Source organism: Anticarsia gemmatalis, chromosome 9 (genome assembly GCF_050436995.1).
Source record: "Anticarsia gemmatalis isolate Benzon Research Colony breed Stoneville strain chromosome 9, ilAntGemm2 primary, whole genome shotgun sequence".
NCBI lineage: Eukaryota > Metazoa > Arthropoda > Insecta > Lepidoptera > Erebidae > Anticarsia > Anticarsia gemmatalis.
This window is the reverse complement of record NC_134753.1, coordinates 8,091,457-8,117,440: the sequence shown is the minus strand read 5'-3', so window position 1 is coordinate 8,117,440 and position 25,984 is coordinate 8,091,457. Positions and strand designations below refer to the sequence as shown.

The following is a 25,984-nucleotide window of genomic DNA, read 5'->3' as shown; positions in this document are numbered from 1 at the left end:
ATTAGAAAAATATGTATAATTTTTAATAAAATTTTAATGAACTAATTTAATAACAATTGCTAATGAGACCTAATAATTAACGCTTTTAGAAATTCTTCGCAGCTTGATTATGTGCTCCACTTAATTTCAAATGTATGTTTAAGACATATACTTTAAGTACCTTTCATTTAAATTGAACTTTATACCTTCTTATTTAATTATGCTTCTTTTTGTGTAATTAATTTTACAATTAAATGATTCAAAAATAATTTTGATTTGAAGTTTGAAGCCGTTGATTTATTGTTTTTGTCCTACTGAGTGTTTGACATTGACTATTACTTGAAAAATAAGTTTGTTCAAAACAGGCTCGAAGCGTCTGATTGTTTCGTGAAAATAATAATTGTCTAATGGGAAGTCAGAGTCTATAGAGGTTCGTATATCCTGCTCTAGCGATACCGTATAAGTAGTTTTTAACAGCTTTAAAAATTGACTTTACACCTTAATTCGTAGATTTAGTTCAGTGTTTAAGTTTAAACTTACCTTTAATCATTGATTGAATTATTTGTAATAAGATGCGCTTTGGCAAAAAAAAAATTAAATACCTGTAATTCTTGCTCGTGACCATACCGCGATTACTGTCACACAGAAATTACAAGAATTCAACAAAGCACCATTTAGTCTGCGTTTACCGCAAAACGTACAGTTTTTTTTACAAAGCACACAAACAAGGAATGTCAGGTAGAGATCTTTAAAATTTGGGATGAACGGTGGCTACCTGGCGTTAAAGATTTCATTGATAAGTTATTTGGACACATTTGCGACTAACTGAGCCCAAATAATATTATACAATCGGCCCTTCAGATATTTTTATAATCTAGTTAAGGACATACAATTTCTGTATCGTGTTCTCCGAAACATGAGCTCTACAATTTTCTTTTTAATACGGAGAAATAAGAAACTATTGCAAATCCAAGAAACGTACCGAAAGGTAGCGTCCGTAGTGTGGTTTGTAAGTTAGATAACGTAAGCTTTTAATGTACAATTAAAAACAAAGTATAAACTGTTGTAAACATAATGACGAAGTTGTTGAGCGCTAGTTCGTCACAAACTCATGCATTACTGTCGACCGGGTGACCACACATATCGTTGATTCCACAGCAAACCAGAACACATGCCAAACTAATTTATGAGTGTGCAAGAACATTCATCGGTTTGGAGCGGTCAGTGGCGGCACTCCGCCGATTTACCAAATTGCTTTGGGAACCGATTGGTACCCGATGGAATTAACCATTAATTCAATTATCAATCACACGCCCAACAACTCTATGTTTACATAAATGACGCTATGAGTGAGGTGCTCCCAGTTCTCCCACACATCGCCGGCATACGTCAAACCATTAATGAATGACCAACAAGTAGTTTATCAGGTTTGACCACTTACATTTACAGGGTGAGAGTAAGGAACCTTATCACCGTACATAGTCGACATATCCGCCTACCAATATATACCAATCCAGTGCCACCATACGTTAATGTTTATTGATGAATGTAACATTTTTCCATTTCTGTTTTTACTTGCACTTTTTTTTGTATCCTTTTGTTAATAGAGTTTGGAAAAGAAAAATATGTCAAGAGAAGTATCTTTGTATCTTTTACAGCTTTAAGCCTCATTTACTCAGAAAGCGCAGCGTTAGCGTTTTACTGAAGACAAAAGTTGAAAACTTCTTTTTTTCTGATTAAGTTTGTTGTGGGTTCTAAGACAGTTCCGCAGTTCCCGGGATACTCGGAGCGCACACTGCACGGTATTATCGTCGTTGACCTCCTTTAATAAAAACACTACAACATGTATTGTACTTATATAATATAGAACCGCAGCTCAGAATATTAAATGCAAAAAATATATTCCACCTCCGTCGAAAATCCAGTTTTAGCATTTAGGTATAGCTTCTGGACACTGCCGAGACCATTAATTATTTCGGGTTTTCGAAGAATCGTTCTTTGTCAGTATAAAACGAGGATGGAATAACAATACAATAAATTTTGTCGATCGTTTAAATCTGACTTTATTGGCTTTCCTCCTAGCATGATGCTTTGATACCTAGGATTATCTAGAGTTTAGCCTGTAAATAACTTCTGGATAAACTTCGATCAATTTGCCAGTTCGGAAAAAAATGTTATTCAGCCGGGCGCGCTGAGCGCTCACTTTTAATAATGCCAGAACTTGTCAATAACGAAAAATAAAATCAATTTTTATTGGCATCCGCAACATCATGCGCCGGTAGCGTTGCCGATGGCAATTTCGTTCCAAATATATAGTTTTTTAATGTCGCTTCACAATGGTCGTTCACACCGATATTAATCGATCACGATTCAATCAAAATTTAATGTAATACCGAACTGTCACAATAATTGTCATGACCGCCGGCATCAAATGGCGAATTAGCGATGTTAACCGTTTCGAATTTGCTAAATATGGTGAAAGGAAACTTAATTTGTTGAAAAAAAAAGCTTGAACTATTGTCTCTATTGCATAATACACCAGTGGCAATGTTGGAACGACTACAACACCTTGCGGTCTTGTACGAGAAAACTAAACTAACTTTTTGAACTACTGCAATTACAACTAATGAACTCTGCATTTTGCCACTTTAATGGTATTCTGTGTAATATTGTGTACTCGTAACAGATACGAGTGTGCTTTTTGTTCTAAATAGCAAGTAGCCTCAGTTATTGGTCCCTTTCAAACAGAATATCATCGACTTAATTATCATAAATCTTAGCTAATAAAATATCTGATTAAAAATACTTGCTTCAAAACAGACCGAAACTGGATACAACAAGGTTATACCACTAAGACGAAAGCTAACAAACGATAAAATAACAAACGTTACACGACAAAATATGATAGCAATGGATATACAAAGAGCGAGCCTCGAAAGCAGTACACAATTGAAATATTCAGCCGAACAATCAAGATCGCTCTGCCTGAGTTCCCATTGTTACCAGGGCCGAAACATCATTATTGTCAGCGAAAGTCTCCGCTTTTACGAGAAGAAAGCGCAAAGCCATTGATGGTAGGTAAATAAGGTTGCTGTTCTACAAAATTTTGCTTATTTCAATACCATTGTTCCCCTTATCAAAGTTTCCAACTACCTATCTTATAGTATTTGAAATGTTAACAGTGATGGAGTTTAGTACTTCTCTCCTCAAATAATTAATTATTGAGGATTCGCGGTTTCTAGACTGTGATTCTAATTCTAATTGAAGCTAGCGGGCGCTAGGCGCTTTATACCGTAGCCCGAAGGTGTAACAAATTGGCTCAGGGACTAAGACGAGAGACTTTTCTGTAGAAGTGCGCTCGTTATCAGTGTGGGTACTCTAGTAGAAATCCGCTCCGGTGAAAATAGTGTCTAAATTGTTGAACTAGTCACTCAAGCACCGAGCCGGCGCGCTGGCGAGACGGCTCGAGCCTCTCGCCAATGTGCGGTAACTCCCAGCTCCAAACTTTAACGAACATGTGTCTCACACTAAAAACAATCATGGAACTAACATAACTGTTTTATAATATGCAAGATAGGAAATATTTGAATATTGAAATGTAGGCGTTTGATTATTTGTTGTATGAGTGGGCGCGTTAACTTGTGTATTTACCTAAAATAATTATAGTTTTTTTGCATCATTATTCTTAATTAAAATGCCAGAAAATAATAATTAAAATACGAAAACCAGCATGTATGTGAATAAAATTAAACGCTATGTTGAAATACGGACAATAAAACAGCAAACTGAGTTAAAACGTAGATAACTACGTTAGGTGGACACTTGCGCCGGTGAAGTGGTCTAAATAAAATGCATTTATGTGACTTTTAGTGGTCTCCATTGAATGCTTACTTGTTCAGGAACAATGGTACATCCACGACGCCATCGAGTGTCAAATTACCGTAGAGTTGATATCTCGGATGACAATAGACTATCCGTTTGTGGGTGGCATATTATTATGTCTTAAGTTGCTGTAATGATGACATCGCCAATACAGCTCTTAAATTACACTTCATATCTTTATGTATCAATAAAAGCAACACAAACACCCAAGCCCAATACTCGTTTATCTAAATTAAAAGTAAAACAATCAATTCGGACGTCTGATATTTTAAATCTCAACACACATTCAACCACTTTATCTGTATTTAAAATTAAAAGCGCCAGCGGCCAATAAATCAGGAATGTTAACTGCTTCGGGCTCACATAAAAGGAAAGAAAAAATCTATTTAAAAGAAACACTCGGTAGAGGAAGTGACCAAACCCCAGAGCGCCATTCAACCACACCTACGATAAAATCCTACAAAAGGCTCCACGAACAAAATCACCCATCCAAACACAACCCAAAGGTCCAAAAATAAAGTACTATCCCTACTTTACTCTCTCCATTTTGCTAATATTACAAATTACTTACAGTGAAGGATATTCCGTCTGATATGTGCCTACTATCTTCTTCAGAACCATTGCGAACAGTGGGTGCCTACGTTATCTATCCTATTACTGCAAATGTTGTTTTTTATATCATCAGAACTGAATCAAATAAGCAAACATTTAAAGGGTAAAAATGCAAAATGTTAAAACATTTCACAAACAACCATTATTATCTACCCCATTTGTGTAATTTCGTATTTTGTTGAAATACAATACTTTGCTTAAAATCTTGTTTCGAAATTCTCACCTTCATTGGACCCGTTTAGTGTTTGGTTCTAATAAAAAACTGAATCGAACGGAAATGAAATAACGTTAACCGGTTTTTCTCCGGTGGGCTGGGAGGTGCGCTTGAAACTTTTTTACCTTTTTTGTCGTCTTGACACCGACTCTCCATAGGAAAGATTTTAAGTCGACTTTATTCTTGAACTTGCACTCACTTTAAATAGTATATATTGAAACCGACAAATACATTATTTATTCAAACTGTGAGACTCGTTTCTATGTTATGAATGAGCGAGTTAGTTCCAACCGGTTTGTCCGGATACGATAGCTATAAAATATAACCTTGTCTGCATGAAGGAAATAGACATTTGACTGCAAAATTTTACAAATTAAAAAGACTAGGTATACAAGTTTTGTTCCTATTGTAATTTTTAAACTTGTTCCGAAAAAATAAAGGATTTTTTAACCCTCAGCACTACAGTTCAGGCAGTATTTTAATAAATAATATTTAGTTCCAAGACGTCTGAACATGTTGCAAAGTTCGTAACACTTACATATCCATTAGCAAAGGTATGGTAACTTACTACTGCCGTGGTACAGGGAACGTTCTGCCCACGCCATCCTGTTTGTCAGTCTTTTATGAGCGTGCAGTGTGTACAATATGTTCATAGATACTTTATGAGACAAAGATCGAACCAGTTCTAAAATTGTAAAACGTAATAGACAGAATATGAAAATACTTTTGCATGAATGTAATTGAGCTTCCTGATACATCATGTGATCATGACACAGTACTTCGCTTTTACAGACATATCTTTGACTCATTCGTATTATGCGCTCTATGTAATGGGTTTAATGGGTGAGATCAATTCAAACAAAGAGTACATTTTATAATCGCCTGGTTTATTTTTTTTCCCATTTTACTGCTAAAACTCTTATTTCCTTTTCAACATAAAATTTACACATTCATTATCGTACATCGATTAACATTCACCGTGAATTACAATAATAGTAATATATTTCGTTCATATATTACTTTCAGGGGGAATTGAATATCTTTGGATAGGTCGTGTATGTCTTACACTGTATAGTTACTATTAATATTCATGTAACATCTTATCTGAGTTTCAACAATCGAGATATATTTATATTCAGTATTTAATTATTTGGCGATCATAGACGATACCATTCCATATCACGTAATAATTTACACTTACATTCTTCAACTAATCAGTCGCGGACCCTTCGCATTCGGATCCAATGTAACTTTCCATTAATTATCTAAATAAATTATATGATACAAAAAATATTACACTAACAACCTGTTTAAGTATAAATTACACATACCTTACGTATAAGATGAATTCTAGCTTAGGATACAAATTTACAATTGTGACATGTCATCTAGATATGTAAGTATGCGTTTTCATATCAGATTATACATCAGTAGCACAGCCATCCTGAAAGTTGTCGTCGGCCGAGGGCCTGGTGATGGTGAGCACTCGCTTGATGGCAGCCACGGGCGGCAGCACCGGGGGCGCCCGCTGCCATACTCGCAGAGTGCGCGCGCCGCCCACCGGCAGCCCGTAGTCGGGCGGGTACGGCGCGTCGGCCGGCGGTGGGCCCCCGCCGTTCGACGAGGCCATCCCGTGTGAACGTGGAAAGGTACGGCTCATGTACCCTAGCTCTTCCTGAGACCCGTCCACGCTGCAGTTCTCTATTATCGGCGTCCTATCATTGTAGTACGTCGGAATAGCAGTACTCACTGCTCGAGCTAAATTACTCGCTTGGTTCATTTTCATTTGATCCCAGAGGCCCGATGGATATAATGAATCGGAAGCCTCGCGGGCGTATTCTCCACTCCCTGGTCGTATAACACTATCCGGCCTCGTATCATTGATTAAATCGGGATCAATAGTACCGGAAACAGTAGGAGACACGACAACTGGCCCTCCTGTTGCTACGATACTCCCTCTTCCTTCATAATGATTTGTGGTGTATGGTATGTCGTTAGCCCTGGGAGGTTTGGTCACCGGGTTACATTTGGGGTCATTTTGTGAATCTTGTCTGTTGGCCAACACAGCGACGTGAGGCCGATCGGTTGTAGTAGGATGTACTTCGTTTCCTGATACAACTCTGTCTATGGTATTAGGCGTTTTACTCTCGCAAGCTGGTGTTGGACGAAACCGGATGAAAGTAATAAGAAGAGCTAAGGAAATGACGACAACGACCAAGAACAATGCAGCGCCCAGGCTCGCTATTTGCGCGCTACCCAAAGATGCCATTCCGACTGGCTGCTGTGTCACATGCACAGTAAAATTCGCCTCGGCATTCCCACCTTTATTTTCAGCCATACAATAAAACTCACTAGAGTCAGATTCCTGCGTATTGGTCAATATAAGAGATGATTTCTTCTTTAGGTCACCTTCTTCAAAAATGTATATTTTCTGATGAGGATTAAAGTGACTTCCATTTTGGAGTAACCTCCCGTTCCAGTACCAGCTAATGACGGCACTCGGCATCGCTTCCGTTCTGCAGGTGATAGTAGCGTTTCCGCCGACGGCAGCCTCAACGTGCCGGCTGACGGGTAATATTTCTGGTTTACATGCGAATTCTTCAATGGGTAATTCAGAAAACGGTCGATTGGCCAGACGTGTCGGAGCGAAACAACTAGGTGTTGAAAGTAATTTTCGTTTGGCTAACCACAATTTAAGATCCCGTAGCCGGCAGTCACATGTCCAAGGATTGTCAGATAAATCTATTGCTCGCAGCTTCTCTACTTTCTCCAGCGAACTGAGCGGTAGTTCACGTAATTTGTTATGATTTAGTTTTAAGGATTCAAGCGAGCGTAAATGTCTAAACGCGTCAGGAGCAATGTCTCTAATGTCGCACTTCGATAAATCAAGTTTGACGACACTCCCAAGATTAGTCAAAGCTTCAGAATGAACTTTTAATATTGGGTTTTGAGCCAACGTGAGATCTCTAAGGAAAGGCGCATCCTTGAAACTGTTCGAAGGTATCTGCGTAAGTAAGTTATGAGACAGATCTAATTCAACTAAATTCGTTAAGCCCTTAAAAGCTCTATCGTGTATTTGGCCAATATTGCAATTGCGTAAATAAACTCTCTGTAGGTTAACCAGTCCCGTCCTGGCGAAGGCTTCCTGTGGAAGTATTTGAAGATTATTCCCGGATAGGTCCAATACTTGCGTGGCAGGATCTACTGGTTCGGGCACCGTGATCAGAGCTCTGTCCATGCACTCCACAGTCTGTTTACCCCCTTTCCACTTACAGGCACACACCGCGGGACACGAGCCCGGGGGTGCGATGCCGGCTAATATTGTTTCCCACACCATCACACTCATTGTCACTATAAACCACCTCATTTTGTTTCCAATCCAATTTATTTTCAGTCACTGTAACATTTCCTTCACTAAACTTCACACTTAATTTTTGTGTCAGAACAAACATAGAGTTAAAAATGTAAATAATCTCTAGTGATATGTTGCATTAAAACGTCGGTATCGTATCACATCACTACTCGAGAAAGTTGGCAAACGGTACATGACGGCACGGTGTGCACGCGCGACGACTCTACATCAACTGAGAGGGAGGGATCGTCTGGTCGTCTCGGTAAAAAGAGCTTGACGCATGCGCGTTGGCGGCGCCCCTCGCCCCGCTCTGCGGCTCTCCTCGACCACCGAGTTGAGTAGCCCTACTCGACGCGAACTGTTAAAAGAATTCCAAAAGTGTAATTTTCTACCTGGCTCTGACTGCGGCCGATCATCCCACTCGCTAGCCCGTCACGTTCATTCATAAATACCTGAGTCACTAGCGGCGGCGGGCGTTACATTCAATGCCAGCCGGAGATGCAACTAACAATACCGGCCCGCTCGACTGTGCGCCGCGTAAACTGCTCCGATTGTTATACAATACGCATCTTTTTGTTGAAAGCACGTCGGCCACGGCGTCAGGTAGACGACTAATTATAAATAACAGTCTGAAGGGACGGATTTGACAACAACAATAACACAGGATGTGTTCTACAATAGATGGGACATTTTCATTCATAGTTTTGTAGAAACCGTTTTGTAGACGTTTTTCAAATAAAATTTAGCCAATAATTACAAATAAACAATAACAACTAAATAGGTTTTAGCTTGTGTAAAAAAATAATCATCTTCATGAATTCGTGAACGTACCAAAATTCTAAAGTATTAATTATGTATTAGTAGTGTATTTTAATAAGTAACTAATTTCACACTCAAATTAGAATAGTAAGGCTTTCTGTATGTTTAAACAACACCTCAAAATAAAATATCACATAAAACGATTGGCAAGACATAATTTTGTCGTTCCTCGCGCAAGTCCCTCTAAGTGGGTGTAAAGCTACGATAAATTACAGCGACTGTTCACATATTATTCTAGTTCAAGTGTAGGTATATGGAAGTTCGACAAAGGTTCAAAGGAAGCTAATAAAATGAAATTAGTGATGAGGGTGGCGCGACACGCGGCACGCGGCTGGCACGCTCCGACATGTGCGCCTGCGCACTCCGCCGTCGTCAGCTGTTTCGACACCTGGTGGCGCACGCCGCGTCGTCGCGACGCGTGTGCCCTGCCACCCTGCACACATGCTTCCCTCGTAAGGCTTCCACTCAGAGCTTTCTAATACAATTAACAACGCCACTTAGTCGCTAATTTGCCTATTATATTTCCTTTAATATAATGTAATATGCGCCATTTTGAACCAGCCTAAAATCACTTCAGATTCAATTTTAAGACTACTTTTATTGTTATCAGAAAGAGGCATGTTGACGTAGTATGAAATATTTACAATTTGAGAATCGCACTAGAACTTCATTAAGATCATTGAAAAATAGTTAAAGATAACATCAACATCAAAATAAAATCAAAAAGTAAACGAGTTATACACTCAAAAATAAACGATTTCTGAATTATTTTACATCATTAATCAAGCGATCGATTATTAAGAAAGATTGAGTTACTAAGTTCAAGCACCAATCCCAAGACTGAAAATGCGTTCAATAAATGGCGATAAACGGCATAGGGGGCGACCCTATCATATTGGGATCCAATACTGTCATCGACGAATTGTAAGCGTGTTAGCGTACCTCTACTTTGAAGCCCTTCGGGATTTCGCGTGAAAACCAAACGTTGTGAGTATTCCCCGTATTGCAATATCTTCTCAAAATATATTGTTTAACAGAAAATCATACTGAATGAATTACGAAGTCAAAATACCGGTTCGATTCACATGTGTATTAAAAACAAAATATTGAATGATCGTTCAACTTAAGACGTAGAATGTATATTTTATAAGCAATGGACTGCTGAAACAGTGCCTGCTGATACGTACCACATTTCATAAAAAAGAACGTTCCCATTGATGAAACAGAAGCACGCTTAAAACAATAATTTCACATTGAACAGACGGATGATTTCAAAACAATTTGAAAGTTATTATGATAACATCTGTATAAAAGGAAAGTAAACGGAAGCTGGAGATAATGTAAACGAAAATTTGAGATATTAATAATTCCTCTTTTAAATACGTTACATGTAAACAGTTACATACTTGATTTTATTCGGACTACCGGCTTTAAAAAATATAACGAGTCAAATACTAAATTATGCGGCACTGAGTGCGTGAGAATGTGTATTTTTACTGGTATTTTATCGGGTTTCTGTGTCAACCGTTCTTATCCGATGACAGATGGAGTAAGATTACAATTTATTAGACTAATAACCTAGTACAAGCTTCTTCTAAACACTAATTAATTCCTCATTGCGTCACAATACTCTACTTCTATTATACTTCCTGTTATATTGTCTGATGAAGTAAAAGCATCCCACACTTTCTTCAGTAATATAAAGACTGTATAAAGACTTTTTTCACAATATTAACATACTTTATAAAAGCTATTTAATAACAAATTCAACAACACCTGTACCTACTTCAGAAAATGGAGCAGTGAATACAAAGTGAGGTTTCAGTTGTTTGCTTTTTACCATTTATGTAAAGCAAAAAGTTATTAAGAGTCGTTTCGAAGACGGCCAACAAAATTATATATCGAGATTCAAAATATTAAACTAACGGAAAGCAAAGCGTTTAATAATGTAAAAAAATTGCACAACATATAAACAATCTACAGTTTAAAGAGTGTATTTTATTTTGGTATATGATTATAAGTAAAGTTCCGTAAATACCTTTTCTTCAAATATGTGAAGAGCAATTCATGTCAGTGAATCTTGTACCACAAAATAAGCTGAAGTGATCAAAGCGTCTCTATATAAATGGTACGAGCCACTGATCTGCATCCATGAATGAAGTTTTGGGTCTCTATCCGGTTCAGAGAAAATCTACCCATATTGTAATTGTAGGTATATAAATTATAGCTACCTACATATATGGAGAACTGTGTGGCATGTACATTAGTACCTAGTTGATGGCCGGATTCAAAAACTTGTCGTCCGTTTGGTACAGTTTACTATCTCTTAAAAACTGGCCAGGTCGAGTCGGACTCGCGCCCGAAGAGCTCCGTACCAAAGAATTACGAAAAATACTAATATACGAAAAAACTAAAAACTAGGGACCCCATATCATTTTTCTATTTTTTATTTTAAGTATTTGTTGTTATGGCAAGCATGGTGACAGACGGACGGCGGAGGCTTAGCTTAGTTCTTATGCTCTGGGTACGGGACCCTAAAAACATTTAAATCGTAATTACCTCAATAACAACGGTTCTCTCAAAACTAAACTATGGAATGATAGGCATCAGGACAAGTCTTCTATAAATTAAAATTTAAGCAATTACATTATTTTTTTATTCTTACTACTTAATTAATATCCACAATTTATTTGATTAGGAAATGAAAGTATTACTACACGTAAAGGAAATTGATTTCTTTAAACTTGTTTTTAGTAGTGACATTAGTTGCGAATAGACCCGCAGGAAACTATTTGAGCTTAATGTATGACCGCTAATATACACTTTTGTATACTCCTGCTAAAGTTTACGACTAAGCAGGCTTTCTCTATAGTTCCTATAATGTTGATAAATCTTATGAACGCTAAAAAAGCTAGCTTTGTAGCAGTATCTAAATGATACCTACGTTTGCACATCAAATCCTTGTGAAATGTAAAACAAAAGATCGACAAACAAATCTGGATAAATTTAGAAATGAGGAAGAGTGTCTCTCCTAACTAGGCTTAACAAAAAAAATGCAAACATCTTTGAAAGTGACCTTTATTAAAAATGGAACAAAAATATACAAATAGTATTTCAAAGGTTTTAAATCAAAACTGTTTTAATAAACAAATTAACTTGAAATGGTGTTTTCCATCCTGTTTACATTTCACAAGCGCACGATGAAATCCCACGTTGATACTTTATAACAAACTTTAAAGTCACCAGTATAAATTACCTTTAGATACACGGTTGACCTTTTTATTTATATTTTCAGGCGCGCGGCGTACAGCGTAGGTACATCCCACGTGTGAATGGCGCAGCTACATTGCACGTGGTTGTGCAGCCTGTGCTGGAGCGCGAAAACCTTCTTCTAATGCTTTGTTTTTTGTAACAAGCCCGTCGCAATACTCACACATTCGCAAATATGCTATGGTACACTCTGTTCCAACAATCGCCCCTACATACGTTTTCATACTCCTCTACATCAGTGCGCGCAACGCAATAAAGCCTATTTTAATAACTCTTCGCAAAACATTAGGTAAAATGAAAACCGGTTAAAATTCGCTGTTTTAACCGGCTACCTAAATGCCTAATTGCATTTAAAATGTCGCTCGAATTCACATCTCTACATTTATTTTTTTCTCGGTCTCCTTAATGACCACAACGTCGGCAATAATTAACAGTTAAACGAGCGTCCCAATTTAATGATTATGAGCTAGTTCCGGTGGTCAGTGGCCGCAACAACACTTCTCTGCGCGAAAACTACGAGCCATCCAGTTCTGTGCTCTTGAAGGATAAAATAATTAAATATTGGACGAGTGTTCCGCCTCACACGCGTTTAAATGCCAAGTGTCATGACTCACTCGAAAAGTTCATTTAACGAAATACATTTGTGGCGTACGTAAGTCCGGTATTAAATTATAAAGTAGCACAAACATGTTCTCAGGATAATTATTTTAAAAAAGATGAACATAATTCATGTGAGGCTGGTTACAGCTACATATATACCTACATACCTATTACGCTTGAATAAAAAACCGCCCGCTGTAATTAGGCTTTACGTTAAAGCAATTATATAAATTGCTAACATTGTAACAGCGAGTTCTAGAATACCGCCAAAATTTAAGAATCTTTATTAATACGAATAATTTTCAAGTTTTACCATATTACCAAGTTGGCTCCAGAGTAGTTGGTGCTATTTTTTACACGTGACTAAGAAAAAAGAAATCAGTCAGTAATTAGTTTAACCTATTCATTATGTTCAAAGTGAATAGGTGGAAATTATAATTACAGCAATTAGAAGCTTTTAAACGTTTTCAGGTTTCAGTCTGAAACTTAACATACAGAGTAATATAGGCTCACAAATCGAATTTCAATCAAGTTTATGTATGAACCGAATCGGCTTAATAGTTTCGAAACGGAGTTGGCTTAAGCTGTGCTGCTAACTAAATGTTTAGTGCCGGATACGTATAAATGATACAACGCTATAATACACAGTTTTAACACATTGAGTTTATACTCGTACATCGTATTTCACTTACCACCTTTCCCACGGCGCGCCGCCGTCTGGTTTTTGGGTCATCTTAACATGTTTCACTCTTTCAACCTTTGTCAAGGTTTCCTTTATACAATTGTACTAATATTCCTATTTCATTTGGATAATGACGTAACGAAATTCATTTCCTTGTTTTTAACGACACGGACGCGAGCGGCTGATAGACCGTCCCGGGACCATTAAGGCTCAATATCAGCCGTTCGACGCACAACATTCTAAATTTCGACATCGGCGCATGCTGAGGATAATCTGAATAAGAAGGCAATTTTAAAGCACCCTATTTCAGATCTGAGGGCAACTGGCACGATAAGGTCGGTAATGGCGGCACTCGGTAAATTAAAAAGCATGATCTAACTTCAGCTTCTACGCGGAGTTGTGCCGAGTATTTGCATTTCGGTTTTACTCTCCGAAAGTTACTATTACAGATGAACTGCTTGAGTGACGGTAATCCGCAAGGTGTTGTTAACATATAAGTTATGTTAATTCTGTGTACTACTTTATCCCCTGTTGGGGGCATTGGCGAGATATTTTATTGCAGAATGTTGGCTCTTCGGTGATATTGGTACACTATGTATGGTTATCATATACCAGGGCAATTAAATGCATTATTGGACCTGTCGTTAGAAAAGTCATGTCGAGTGAAACGAATGAGATTATATTTAAACTTACTGCGCTATTGTTGGCTAAGTCCTCTCTGTATCAGAATGAATAGGCAGTCAATAAATATAAACAGCGAAGCATTTAACAAATCATTACACTTGAGAAACCTTTCAAGATAAAATATGCCTGGGTTGTAGCTAGTAACATTTAAACGAACCTTTTTCAGGGATTGTGCGTGCGTAACGCAATCTCAGAGGTATTTTTAATTTGTAACACTGTGTGTGGCCGCGGTGTTATTGTTACGTAACCACGTTAAGGTGATGAATATAAAAGCCTGCCCTTAATTAATTTATATTGAATGTATGAACATTTGTCACATTTCAACACAATTTCAAACTTTTTCAACGTATGGTTAATTTGCCATTAAATTCTTTCCGTTCTCTTAAAAGCTACTCAAATAAATACGCTTACTAGTTAACTATAGTTTAGTTTTTACACATGAAAATGTCACTACACTGTATGCAGAGCTACCACAACTAAAGGTAATAATTATAATGCGGCAGTCGCTTGCTCTACGCCATTCTACGGCAATGTATAGATTTTAATTTTCAGTCTCCAATAAGACAGAAATAGTCGCAAAACATCAAACCTTTAATGTCGATATTCAATACCTCTTCGATACAGAATCATTATTAGCTCTCAAGCGACTCCGCAGTGTAAATAAAAAAGACTTTATTACTTTATGCTATTAAAAGACCTAGATTTTATGTTTTTCTTCTCATTTCCGAGGAACGTATTTTTTGTACTATTTGCTTTTCAACCTTGGGTAAGTGACTACGTACCGTACACTCGTGTAGTTTGCAAATGAAATCTTTTAAGAAAACATTTTTACAGCTACTAATATAAAATTTTACAGGGTAATATAAAAATGTAAGGAAGCATTTTTTCTCGGCATTGTCTGAAATCGAAAGAGGCGTATCGTGAAGATAATTTCATCTTTCGTATCTTTTAATTCTACTTTATGTGTGAATTTATTTTCCTGCTTTATATTGTAACATTACCATTGGTATGATAATTTGAAAATATCCGTTACTGGCTCTCTTCCGCTGGTTAATGGTCGTTGAGCACTTATGGGAAGACGTCTACCTCGATTTCTTGCTTAGAGTTTTATTTGTATAGCTATAATAACTCTAGTAATGTAGTACCTACTAAAGATTTAAGGATACACTCACACATCTTGCATATACACAAGTAGTATAATAGTCTGGAATAATTACTCACTCGGACAAATTATGAACCGCTTTCAAAATTATGATGAACTTGTACAGCTGACATTATCACATAACATAAAGGTATTTAATTATAGCTCGATGGAGTTTCACAGCGTGCTCTAACTTTCTATTGTACTACGGAAACGGTGAAGTGTAACTGGATTTAAATTAATTATGTTTTATAGCATTAAAAGTGTAATGGTGTGATTCTTAATAGTTTATACTTTCCATTCGCGGTGCAGGTTTTTGCTTTAACAAAGCAATACAGATTCCAGTTAACTGTCAAAAGCTTTTAAATTATATGGCCAAATAGAAATGTTGCAAAAAGCGAAAAAAGCAAAACATAACAAAAAATAAAAATTGCGTACTGTTGTTGTTACGATAATTGAATGAGATGCCTGTCTGTGACAGATTTGACAACCGTTTTACGCCTTGTTTTTATTTCCTTTTTCCCGTTTTCGATTCCAGTGACGGTTGAAATAACTCTTTGTTTTAATTTAACTGGAGCATTCCAACCCGGAATCCCTTTTATCAGGCCTTAGTCAGCGTTTACTGCCGTATAAATATAATATTGATAGGGAAAAGGTAAACAATGCGTTTATTTCTCAGCAATCTTGGACCTCAGTGGACCTTATAGTGGTAACCCGTGTGGGTATGTCTGTATTTATATTGTCATAGTTACGATAGAAAGGGTCGCTTCGAACTTCCATTGCATATTAATATTCACAAAAAGTCAATTTCAGTAATATATGTTTTGTAAACGCTAATGTATACGTATTATAGCTTGTGACTTTCATTAAGTAGCTTTCGCTTGATAATTATACTTCCTATATGTTAGGAAGTCATTGAAGTGCTTATTGTAAAAGGAAATCACAGCTTAAATGATTAGTTGAAGTATGCAAGATGATAAAACTAAACAAATTTCTAAAGAAAAAAAAAACCTTTCTTTGACAAAAGTCGTTTGAAAATAAATATAACATTGACATAAATACAACTTATAATAATGTTATAATGTATTCTAATCTCTAAGCGAGCGAAGTCAGGTCGTGTCCTCAATACCTACAGACCGAGTTAATATTGATATAATTCATCATAGCACTTACGTTTGCCTATTCTGGGTATGTACACAGTTCGGCCATCGTTATCAAGCACCCAGTTCCAATCTCTCGGCCCAATTACCTAGCTCCTTTCGTACCCAATTCACCCATTCCTATCCCATTAACTTGGGTCATCCCACTCACCTTTTTCTATCTGATTATGTTTGAGTATTATGAGCAATGTATTATCATACAAGTAGACAATTTCTTAAACAGTTGATACAACGTTATACTTAAGATGTCTGATTAAATATCCGGTTTTTCTTTATGAATGTTACAGAGATGTAAACTTCTTCGAAAAGATCTCGATTAAAATTAAATGGATAATTACGCTGTACCTACTTTTACTAATACATCAATAATTAAAATATTCTTGTTACATATTTGGTTTTTAGGGAAATGAAAACAAAATAAATGTATTTATGAAATCTTGACATGAAGGTGGGGCTCGATAGCAGAACATTTCTATGCTTTACCAGTCACCAAATACGTCACGACTGTTTGCCATTCTCATTGTGAACAAAAGCGTCGGCGGCGCGCGGCGCACACCCAGTCAGGGGGACAAAACCAACATCCTTCACATCACGTCACGTATTTATAATCCCACATTCGCTTCCTGCTTTTTGTTCAATATTATTCTAAGGAACTTAAATTTTGCAAAGGAATCATACCGACGAGGCAGTGCATAATTTAAAAGAATTACCTGCCTGCTTCCCATCGTTTCCTTGTAATACAGCATACAATATAATATTACCTTCATAACAACGATATATGCATGTCTACACTTATGATACAAATACATGAATAGGTTAAGGTTTACTGCTAGACTCCATTCCCGACTAAACATATTTAAATCAAATAAACAGATAAAATAAAGTAAAATTTTAATTTCCCTATCGCGCCGCCACAAACGGGAAGTGCTCTTTGTAAGCTCGTAGACACATACCTACAGAAAGACAATGTGCATATTTAACAAATAGTTCACGCGTGGTTAGTGTCGGATAGTTCACAAATTTCACGTAAGTGAACTTCCAGGCGGGCCGCAAGTGTCCCGCTCCGCCCGCGCCCGCGCCCGCGCCGCGCCTCCCGTGTCCCGGCTCACCGCCAACAAACAATGCACCTCCGGGAAATGTTACACATTCCCACTTTATTATATACAAATGTGTGTTTTTATTAAATACCAATATTTATTATTGCTTATTATACTTGTTCAATGGTAAAGCAACCTTTTAGTTTTTCACCACTCCGTCTCTACCTTATATTACATTTGTGTATTAAAATCTATTTACAATAGTATTGGGGTTGATTGAACTATTCCACTAAATAACAAAAGTATATAAACAATGTTATCTTAATTTCAGAGTCGGTACATATTTTTATTCTTTAACTTGATAGGTATTACGAACAAAATGTGAAAATATAAAATACTCTTTGAAAGTAAAGTGATTTCAGTTGTGATATTGTCTGCTATGCGACACAATATTGTGTACGTTGCAAGAATTACGTAAAAGTATATTCTTAAATTGCTCGGTCGGGTCATGTCGGTAAGTTGCACCGCGAGGACTCGTAAACACTCATAGAAACATAATAAAATAACTTCACGAAACGGTAGAGATTTACATTTAACTTTTGCTCGAGGTTATCAAATTAAGTAATTCCAACAACTAGTAAATTAATTTACTATCCCAGAATTATGTGTTAATTCCTGAAACCAACTCAGAAATCTCGTTGTTTCAACAGAAGGTCAATCAAATTAAATGATAATTCGTATTCGTTACGAGTCAGCAAGTTTACACGTAGAGTCAGTGGAGTGCGGGGAGCGGCTGGAAGCTCTCTCACAAATTGGCTTACAGCGCTTACAGCACGAGTTTGAGTGCGTCAATGTTACCTCTACTCAACTGCACAATACCACATTGCTCCACATTAACTAGGCAAGGGACTTTTAGGGTCACATTTAGAATCATCTCAAAACCTACATTGGACATGGAAATATGGCCAAAGACTAAATAAAATAAACAGCATTTTATTCAAAGCTTCAACAAATAAACATAATTTAGATTTTATCAACTTGCCTCCCAATAATATATTTATAAACACACATAGTGTTTTATATTTATCACACTAAAACTAAACTCTTTTAATAAAAAAAAAAACAAATAGTTAATCGAGTGTTACAATGCAGCAATAGCTGTGTTGATTATATCCCAGTCTAAATGTTTATGTGTTTCGTAGAATGTTAGTTTTGCTATCTGTTGATTTGTCGAACGCTATCTAAAGTAAATAAGAATATTTCCGGTACATTGGTACTAGTAAATGTAGGTTCTTGTTCACTTTTAACACATATTTACGAACACTATGAGTCAGTGATATCGCCACAAAAGCTCGTTTGCATAGCGATAAACCACAGCGACAAAGGAACAAGGTTGAATCGACAGGTTAATACGTGTCTCGCAATAACTCTGTGTGGGTTATATGTTTCTATATGACGCACACAGGTGCAGGGTGTACGCGTTGAGACAGGATGTGTCGCACACAATAAAGGCCCCATACAGCACGCTGGTGTCTGAATTGTTCACTCATTCGAAAGGTGTAGGAGCCGTACGGCTTTACCGAATGTAGTTGCTACGTTGTTATTTGTTAACTTCAAAGGGAACAACGTTCAATAAGCTGCCAAAACGTTACCCAGAACCAGCCTATTCAGCCATGATTTCATACATAACATCATTTTAGTATTGAATATGTATAACAAGATCATAACATTGACGCATTCTTAGCAGGTTCGATATTGGTTCTATAGAGATAGAGCAATGCGACAAATAATTTAATCACAATTCTCATTATTTAATAACGTACGGAAGCACAGTAATCAGTACCTATCACAATCGTTGTAAACTCCATTACGTCAAATAAAATGTAATCAAAGTCATTAAAAATATGTAAGTTTCAAAAGGGCAAAAATAAACTAAGTTCAAATGACACTATATAATAAACACCTAATGCTATAAGTACATATATCGTTTCTGAGAATTACGGTGTTTTTATTATCCACGAGACCCCATTTGAATAAAATCCAGATAAAAAAATCCGAAATCTGTTTTCAAAACAATGATCCAAAAAGGTAAATTAAAAAGTAAGTGAACGCCTGACGCTTACCTGTCGAATGAATATGCTAAATAAATAAACTACTTGTGTGAGCCCGGACCGTGAGATCATTCCATTGATAAATACTGGCCGCAGAGTCCGAGTTAAAAGGGAAATTGTGTTGGAATGTCTGTTGCGGTTAGGGTTGCTTGCTGCCCGCCCTCTATATCCCCGCCGTGGACGAGACTCGGGGATGGCATGCTTTTAGTGAATGTATCAAAAACGAGCGCCGAGGGTTTCTTTTTATTGCAGTAATTATTATCTTTATCCGAGCCCTGTTATCAGGCTTATTGTAGCGGCACAGTCCCGCACTTCGAATTCCAGCCACGTGTTACTATCGAGCAATGTTACGCACTTTGACGGGCAACGTGCCGTGCCGCCGGATAAAATGCTCAACGTAAACAATGTTACTGGGGAAAACGTTTCTGTGACCCACGACTTCTACCCTCGCACATACATATAACATACTGACGTAATGTGCTACAGGATTTCGGACACGTAATACTTATATTGATGCCTGAAGCCTGTTTTATACCTCTCGGAAAGTAAATTAATTTCGGCAAAACATTTAACTTCTGAAATCCATGTTCTATAATTACACTTATCTATAAATATACACATCTATTAATAAACATAATGAGACAGCCCTAAAAGCGGTGTGAATGTGAACTCCCACTCCCGCTCGAGTGTCGTCGGCGCCGACATACAGCCTCTCTATAATAATGCAGACCCACCAATAGCCCCTATAGGTGACAATAAAGATTGAAGAATTGTTCCTGCCTGACTCAGAATGTCGCTATCAACTGGTTTCAGTGACTACACTACAAGTACGACTGTGACAGCAATCGTATATATTTCTATTTGTATACGATAATACTGACGTAAAATAAATGCAACTTTTGATTGACTTGGCAATGAAAATACAATTGACGCGTGTCTAAACACAGCTAACAATTTCATAGCATTGGATTGAGCATCCCATCATAAAACTGAATTCAACTCAATTAACTATTGATAGAGTTAGTTTCGGCAAAACATTGATAAGGTTTTCTAAGTTTCTTTGAAGTAATATGTAAGTATAGTAACTTCAGTCATAGGTATGCGGCATTATAAATAAAAATCATGCATCCGGCATGACTTGTCGTCTCAAAGTAACGGAAATAACTTATCAGATACGCTGCCGTGGCTCGCACACGGACTCGGCGGCTGCATTTATATTCACCGCTGTGCCTGTCTGGTGCAATAAAAAATACTTAGCCACAGCTGACTCGACCGACCATACCAAAGACGTTATACAAGCTATGAGGCTTTCTGTCGTCCGTGCAACATACAATGACGACCAACCCGGATTATTCTTTATGCTAGGAACAGGTAATATCGGTAGTGACGCGACCCTAAACTTTAACCAAACTATCGATGTTACATTTTCTAACGTTCAAACTTTATATTGGCTTTTGTAAAGACTTTGTATTACAACTATTACGTGCAACATAAGCTTTATTCGAGCTCAAAGCTACAGTTAAGATGTTTTTTGCTACTGATATGATATGGTTCCTTGATATATTTGAATTTCATGCCAGTGTACACGTGTAAGACTGTGCTTATATATTACTACCTCCAAAATCCAGTAGACTACTACTGAGAATTGTGACTCTACCAAAATACTGGGAATTCACAATAAATGATCTTGTGATCAGATGTCGTCGCATACACGAGTTTTCAAATAATTCTGTCATATAATAATTTGCAGCGGAATTAACAATAAATAAATAAGAAATTATAGAAAGAATAATCGATACGATACGATATTAAAAACACATATAATTTAATAATGCTTAACATTGGAGGGGTTACTTGGAATTACAAGAAATCTGACCAAAACTCAGCTAATAAATCAACTTAATATTAATATAATATAAGGCATCGGTAGAAAAATGCTATTACACGATTCCGGATAATCCCCTAATTAATTAATTTTACGGTTGTACGTACGTATTTCGGCTGCTCGATTGCTCATGAATAAGGGCCTTCGTTGGATCCGAAACTCTACTAGGTAATATAGTTAATTAATTATTCCATCTCGATTTCAAAACAAATGCTTTGAATAGAATGCACTTGGTTTTAAAATAATATAATTTCTTGGATTACAAGTTCACCTAGTAACTTTTAGTAGAATTCAGGATACTGTAATATTTTGGACAAATTTTGAGACCTCAAGCGACACGAATTTAAGCCACAATCTAAAACATATTGTACAGAAAGTTAAAGAAACGCCATATGTGGCGAACAACTCGGTGAGTCATTGAACTGAAAAAGACGAATATTTTAAATTCCTATCAAACTGTAGTTGAAGAAAAAAAAAGTATTTTCTTTAAACGAGTATTTCAGGCACATGAAAGGCTTTTTGAGTACAACAGTGATGAACACCGATGAAATATGTTCTTCAGTTTTTGTAAGAAACCGTCATCTTTGACTCGTAAAAGGGTTTTCAAAGCGTTTTCTGAGATTTTACAAGTTTTTAAGATTGACAAACAATATAGTTGATTTATTCTCTTTAAACATTCTGTTATATAATTCTGTATAATTTAGCGGGTACGTTTAGAAGACTTTTAAAGATAAAAGGTGACTGACTGGGGCACTGTTTCTTTTCGAATTAATAATTGTTTTTATTTTTCTATTTAATTTCGTAGCGGCGGTTGTTGATTTCATTCATACCCGTGTGCAAAGGAAGTAAGGAACTAAACAAGCGGGTTTCTAAGTAATCGACAAACATCGTTGGAATCCCTAGCGAGACGGCAATATCGCTGCGATGCTATGTGATTGGCGCGCGGCGTGGGCGGCTGCATAATGAACCGACGGAGCAGGCAAGTGGGTGGGGCAGGTGGAGCCGGCCCGGGGTGAGGTGCCGCGTCTCGTCCCGTTTGACGCTAGATTGGAATCCGCACGAGCCAGCGCCTTCTACCGTCATACCCGTCAACAACTATATCCCGGATATCCGAATCTTGATCGTTATGACACCATTTTGTTTTGTTAATACGCACATCCCGGACATCTATCAGAAAAATAGAGCCTTCTGTATTATGTTCCATTCGATGTCACTTGAAGCAGGAAACGACAAGACCTACTCATAATTAGTATTACACAGGGCTGGCTCGTGTAATATTATGAAATGTTTACGATTGAAAAATCTTTTTAAACAGAAAATCTCTGAAAGGCAGCAGCACGAATGACCGGTCAAAGCGTCCCGGAGCGAGCTACTTTTCCCCTCGATTGCGGCAACCGCTTCCGGTAGCCTTCCGGTAAAATTCCACACTCAGTTCGAATTTTCTTCGACTTACTTCTCTTTTTAATTTGCAGACTGATTGCGAGGGATAAGGATTCAACCTCTAAGCTCTTTACTAGATTATTTGTCTGTTACTTACACCCTCGGTGACGCAAATATATACTTAATTAGGTAAATGACGTAAGGTTATCTCAATTATGAGAACGAAATGCGAGAATTAACTTAAATAATTAAAAAGTTAACTCTATTACTTTGTTAAATTAATGTTTTTAAATATTTACGAAGAGAATGGGTATATTTAACATATCCATTCTCAAAGGTTACAACAACAGAACGAGAATTTTAGTCGGCCTAGTCAGCCGGTTCGCACAATGTAGCAACCGCTATAATACGTAATACATCTCGTGGTTACCTACATACCTGTCTCACCTGTTATATAGCTCTTTTAATTTGGTGGTCGAAAGAGGTTCGCCAACATCGTAGCTTGGGGAATCTACCCTGTACATTAGATATTCTGTGAATCTACCCACCGCCACCGAGAGACAGGCGTGAATTTACTATACAAACTACGCTAGATATTTATATAGTTAATGTCTTTACACCTCTCCCATGGGAAAAACGACGCAGACGCGGTTAGATCAATCATTATTAATTTATAATGCTCAGTGCATTCGCAAACTTGCAAACAAATCGCATTCAATACAAACTAACATTTGATTAATCACGACATCCAAATATGTTGCGTGTGTGATATTGTGGACTGAATTAAAAACAACATATTAACTGTCGTGTAATTCAATTTCTGCTACGGTTGACGTGTTAAAAGCACACAGTTAGTAAGCTTAAACAAAAAGTTAATATGCAATATTGACACTGTGTAAGGGTACCGAAGGGAATTGCAATATCAGCAGGTTGCCTCGCTCGCTCCAACGACAAACAACCCGTGTATTCTGCAAGTTTAATGATTTTTTTCTCCTAACTAAACTTAATGCAAAGAGTTTTTAAATGAAAAGAAGTTTGGCAAAAAGTTTGAAACGTGTACTAACGTACTAAGTTAATATAAAACAGCCAAATTCTAGCTCAACTAAGCTCTCTAGCACTATAATACGGCACGTAAGTGAAAACATAATAATATGAATGTATAACTGCACAACTTACGATTATTCTACACCACCACAAGCATTATTTAAAAACCATTCATATCACTCAATTGGTAAAAAGCCATGTAAATTCGAAACACTGCAAATAAAACCAGACAAATTTTCATTGAAGGAAGAAATGACAAAAAGTGTGAACCTCTAGCGAGAAAAGCTTTACACAGCAATTAACTTCATTTCGCTAAATGAAAAGGAAAAATATTTTTGACGAGTCAACAGAACGTAACACATTAAATTTAATCGTAAATACTTCATTTAATGGCGGCATTTTTTAAATTATTCGTGCTCAATCTTTTGTAGGTTCACATCAAAGTAAATCTGTATTTAGGCTCAATGAAAAAAACAAGATTTGCTGAATAATAATTTGCCTCATGGTCTCAAAATTAAACATAATAATGAGTGTTTTGAGCAAAAGATTAGAGATGCCATCTGATTTTAATAATTGTTAATAGTTTATTCGAAATAAATAAAAAATAATTCGATATTTAATGTTTTCTCATGCTGGACAAAAGTTTTACCCAATCCTACGTTGGTCCCTATCTCAAACCATTTTCCGCCAATTCCTAATATATGTAGCTTTCTTTGACGTCGATGCACTGAAACAACAGCGTAAAACTACTTTTGAAGGTTACGTTTGCTTACACGATTACGTTTAACAAACGCGTATAGCATTATTTTAAAACTCTACTTATAGAGCTTTGATTAAATTATTTTGGTAACACTAACTTTAGGAATAATATTATTTGAAAGAAAATGAAACGATGTGGTAAATAGAAGAAACGATATTAGGACACTTTAAAAAAAATTAAAACTCTTATGATTCACAGTCATAACTTGTACATGAATGCAAACGAAAATATATACCGTCCTACTTTAACCCCATTTATAAAATGAATGGGATTGATAATATGAATTTACAAGTGGGGTGAACGTAATGCTATATCATTACGTATTTTTGTCTCAAACATTCAAATAAAGAAATATCATTTTGGTTGTCACGTTCCCCTCGAGTGTACGTAATTACAGAGCGCTTGCCTGCATTGTGTGGGATAACTAGATCAAATAGCATGCAGAAAGTGAATGATGAGAACTTGCTGTTATTGAAAGTCTTGAAAGTCATAAATGGCTTGTGAAATCTTAGCAATAGCCTAGATTTTACGCGTAGTGCGCGCAATGTTTTAGATGGAGGGAACGAAGCCAAAACTGACGACTCTCCACTTTATACGATTGTTTGTTTTCGTGTTCGTCAATAAATCCCCAATTTGTATAACCCTATTTCTCGACATCGTGTGTCTACACTGTGTAGTGTGTCTCGGTGATTTGATTTCATAGCGTTACGAACAGAAAATTGTTATTTGTTTGTTACAGGTATATTACAGCTCCTGCCCGCGACTGCGTCGGTTTTCAAAGAACTGTTGTTAGTATATCTAGGATACAAATTGTACCTTATATGTGTTTGTGTCGAGGCAGCGGTTTATTAGAAAACTAAGCGTGTATTTCCCAGTAATAATTTTTGTTTTATGTTATGAATACCTTCTAATTCATTCTCGATCTCTTTGTGTTATTATAAATGATTTTAGGTCATAAAAAATAATAAACGCGACTTATAAATAATTTCGATGCTGAAAATACAAAACAGGGAACGATATAAAACTGTATGTTTAACAAAGTTTATGTTTTATATTTATTCAGTCGTAAACGAAAACCTAACATATGTACATACAATGACGTACATTCATCATATTATATTTAGCGTCCAAAAACAGTTATTATTGTTAGCCGGTTTAGATCAACATTGCCATTTATAATATGAAAAAGAGATCTTACTGGCTGACCTTTACAATAAGTATCGATAATAATGAGTACGTGGTCTGTATATAAATACCTAGCTAAGTACTCATAAATTTTATTAGCTCAATAAATGGATAGTGGGACTCAGACGGAGCAATATTGCGGTTTATTTGTGAACCAAGTAGAACATTTGGCAGGAAAGCAATTATG

General features: G+C 36.7%; 1 protein-coding gene across 1 annotated transcript; it reads right to left on the bottom strand.

Annotated features, from left to right (window-relative positions):
• Positions 1-5,553: 5,553 nt before the first annotated feature.
• LOC142975652 (uncharacterized) lies at positions 5,554-8,389 on the bottom strand. Its single transcript, XM_076118639.1, has one exon. The coding sequence runs from the start codon at positions 8,052-8,054 to the stop codon at positions 6,108-6,110; it is 1,947 nt and encodes a 648-aa protein (XP_075974754.1). The 5' UTR covers positions 8,055-8,389; the 3' UTR covers positions 5,554-6,107.
• Between the last annotated feature and the right edge of the window lie 17,595 nt (positions 8,390-25,984).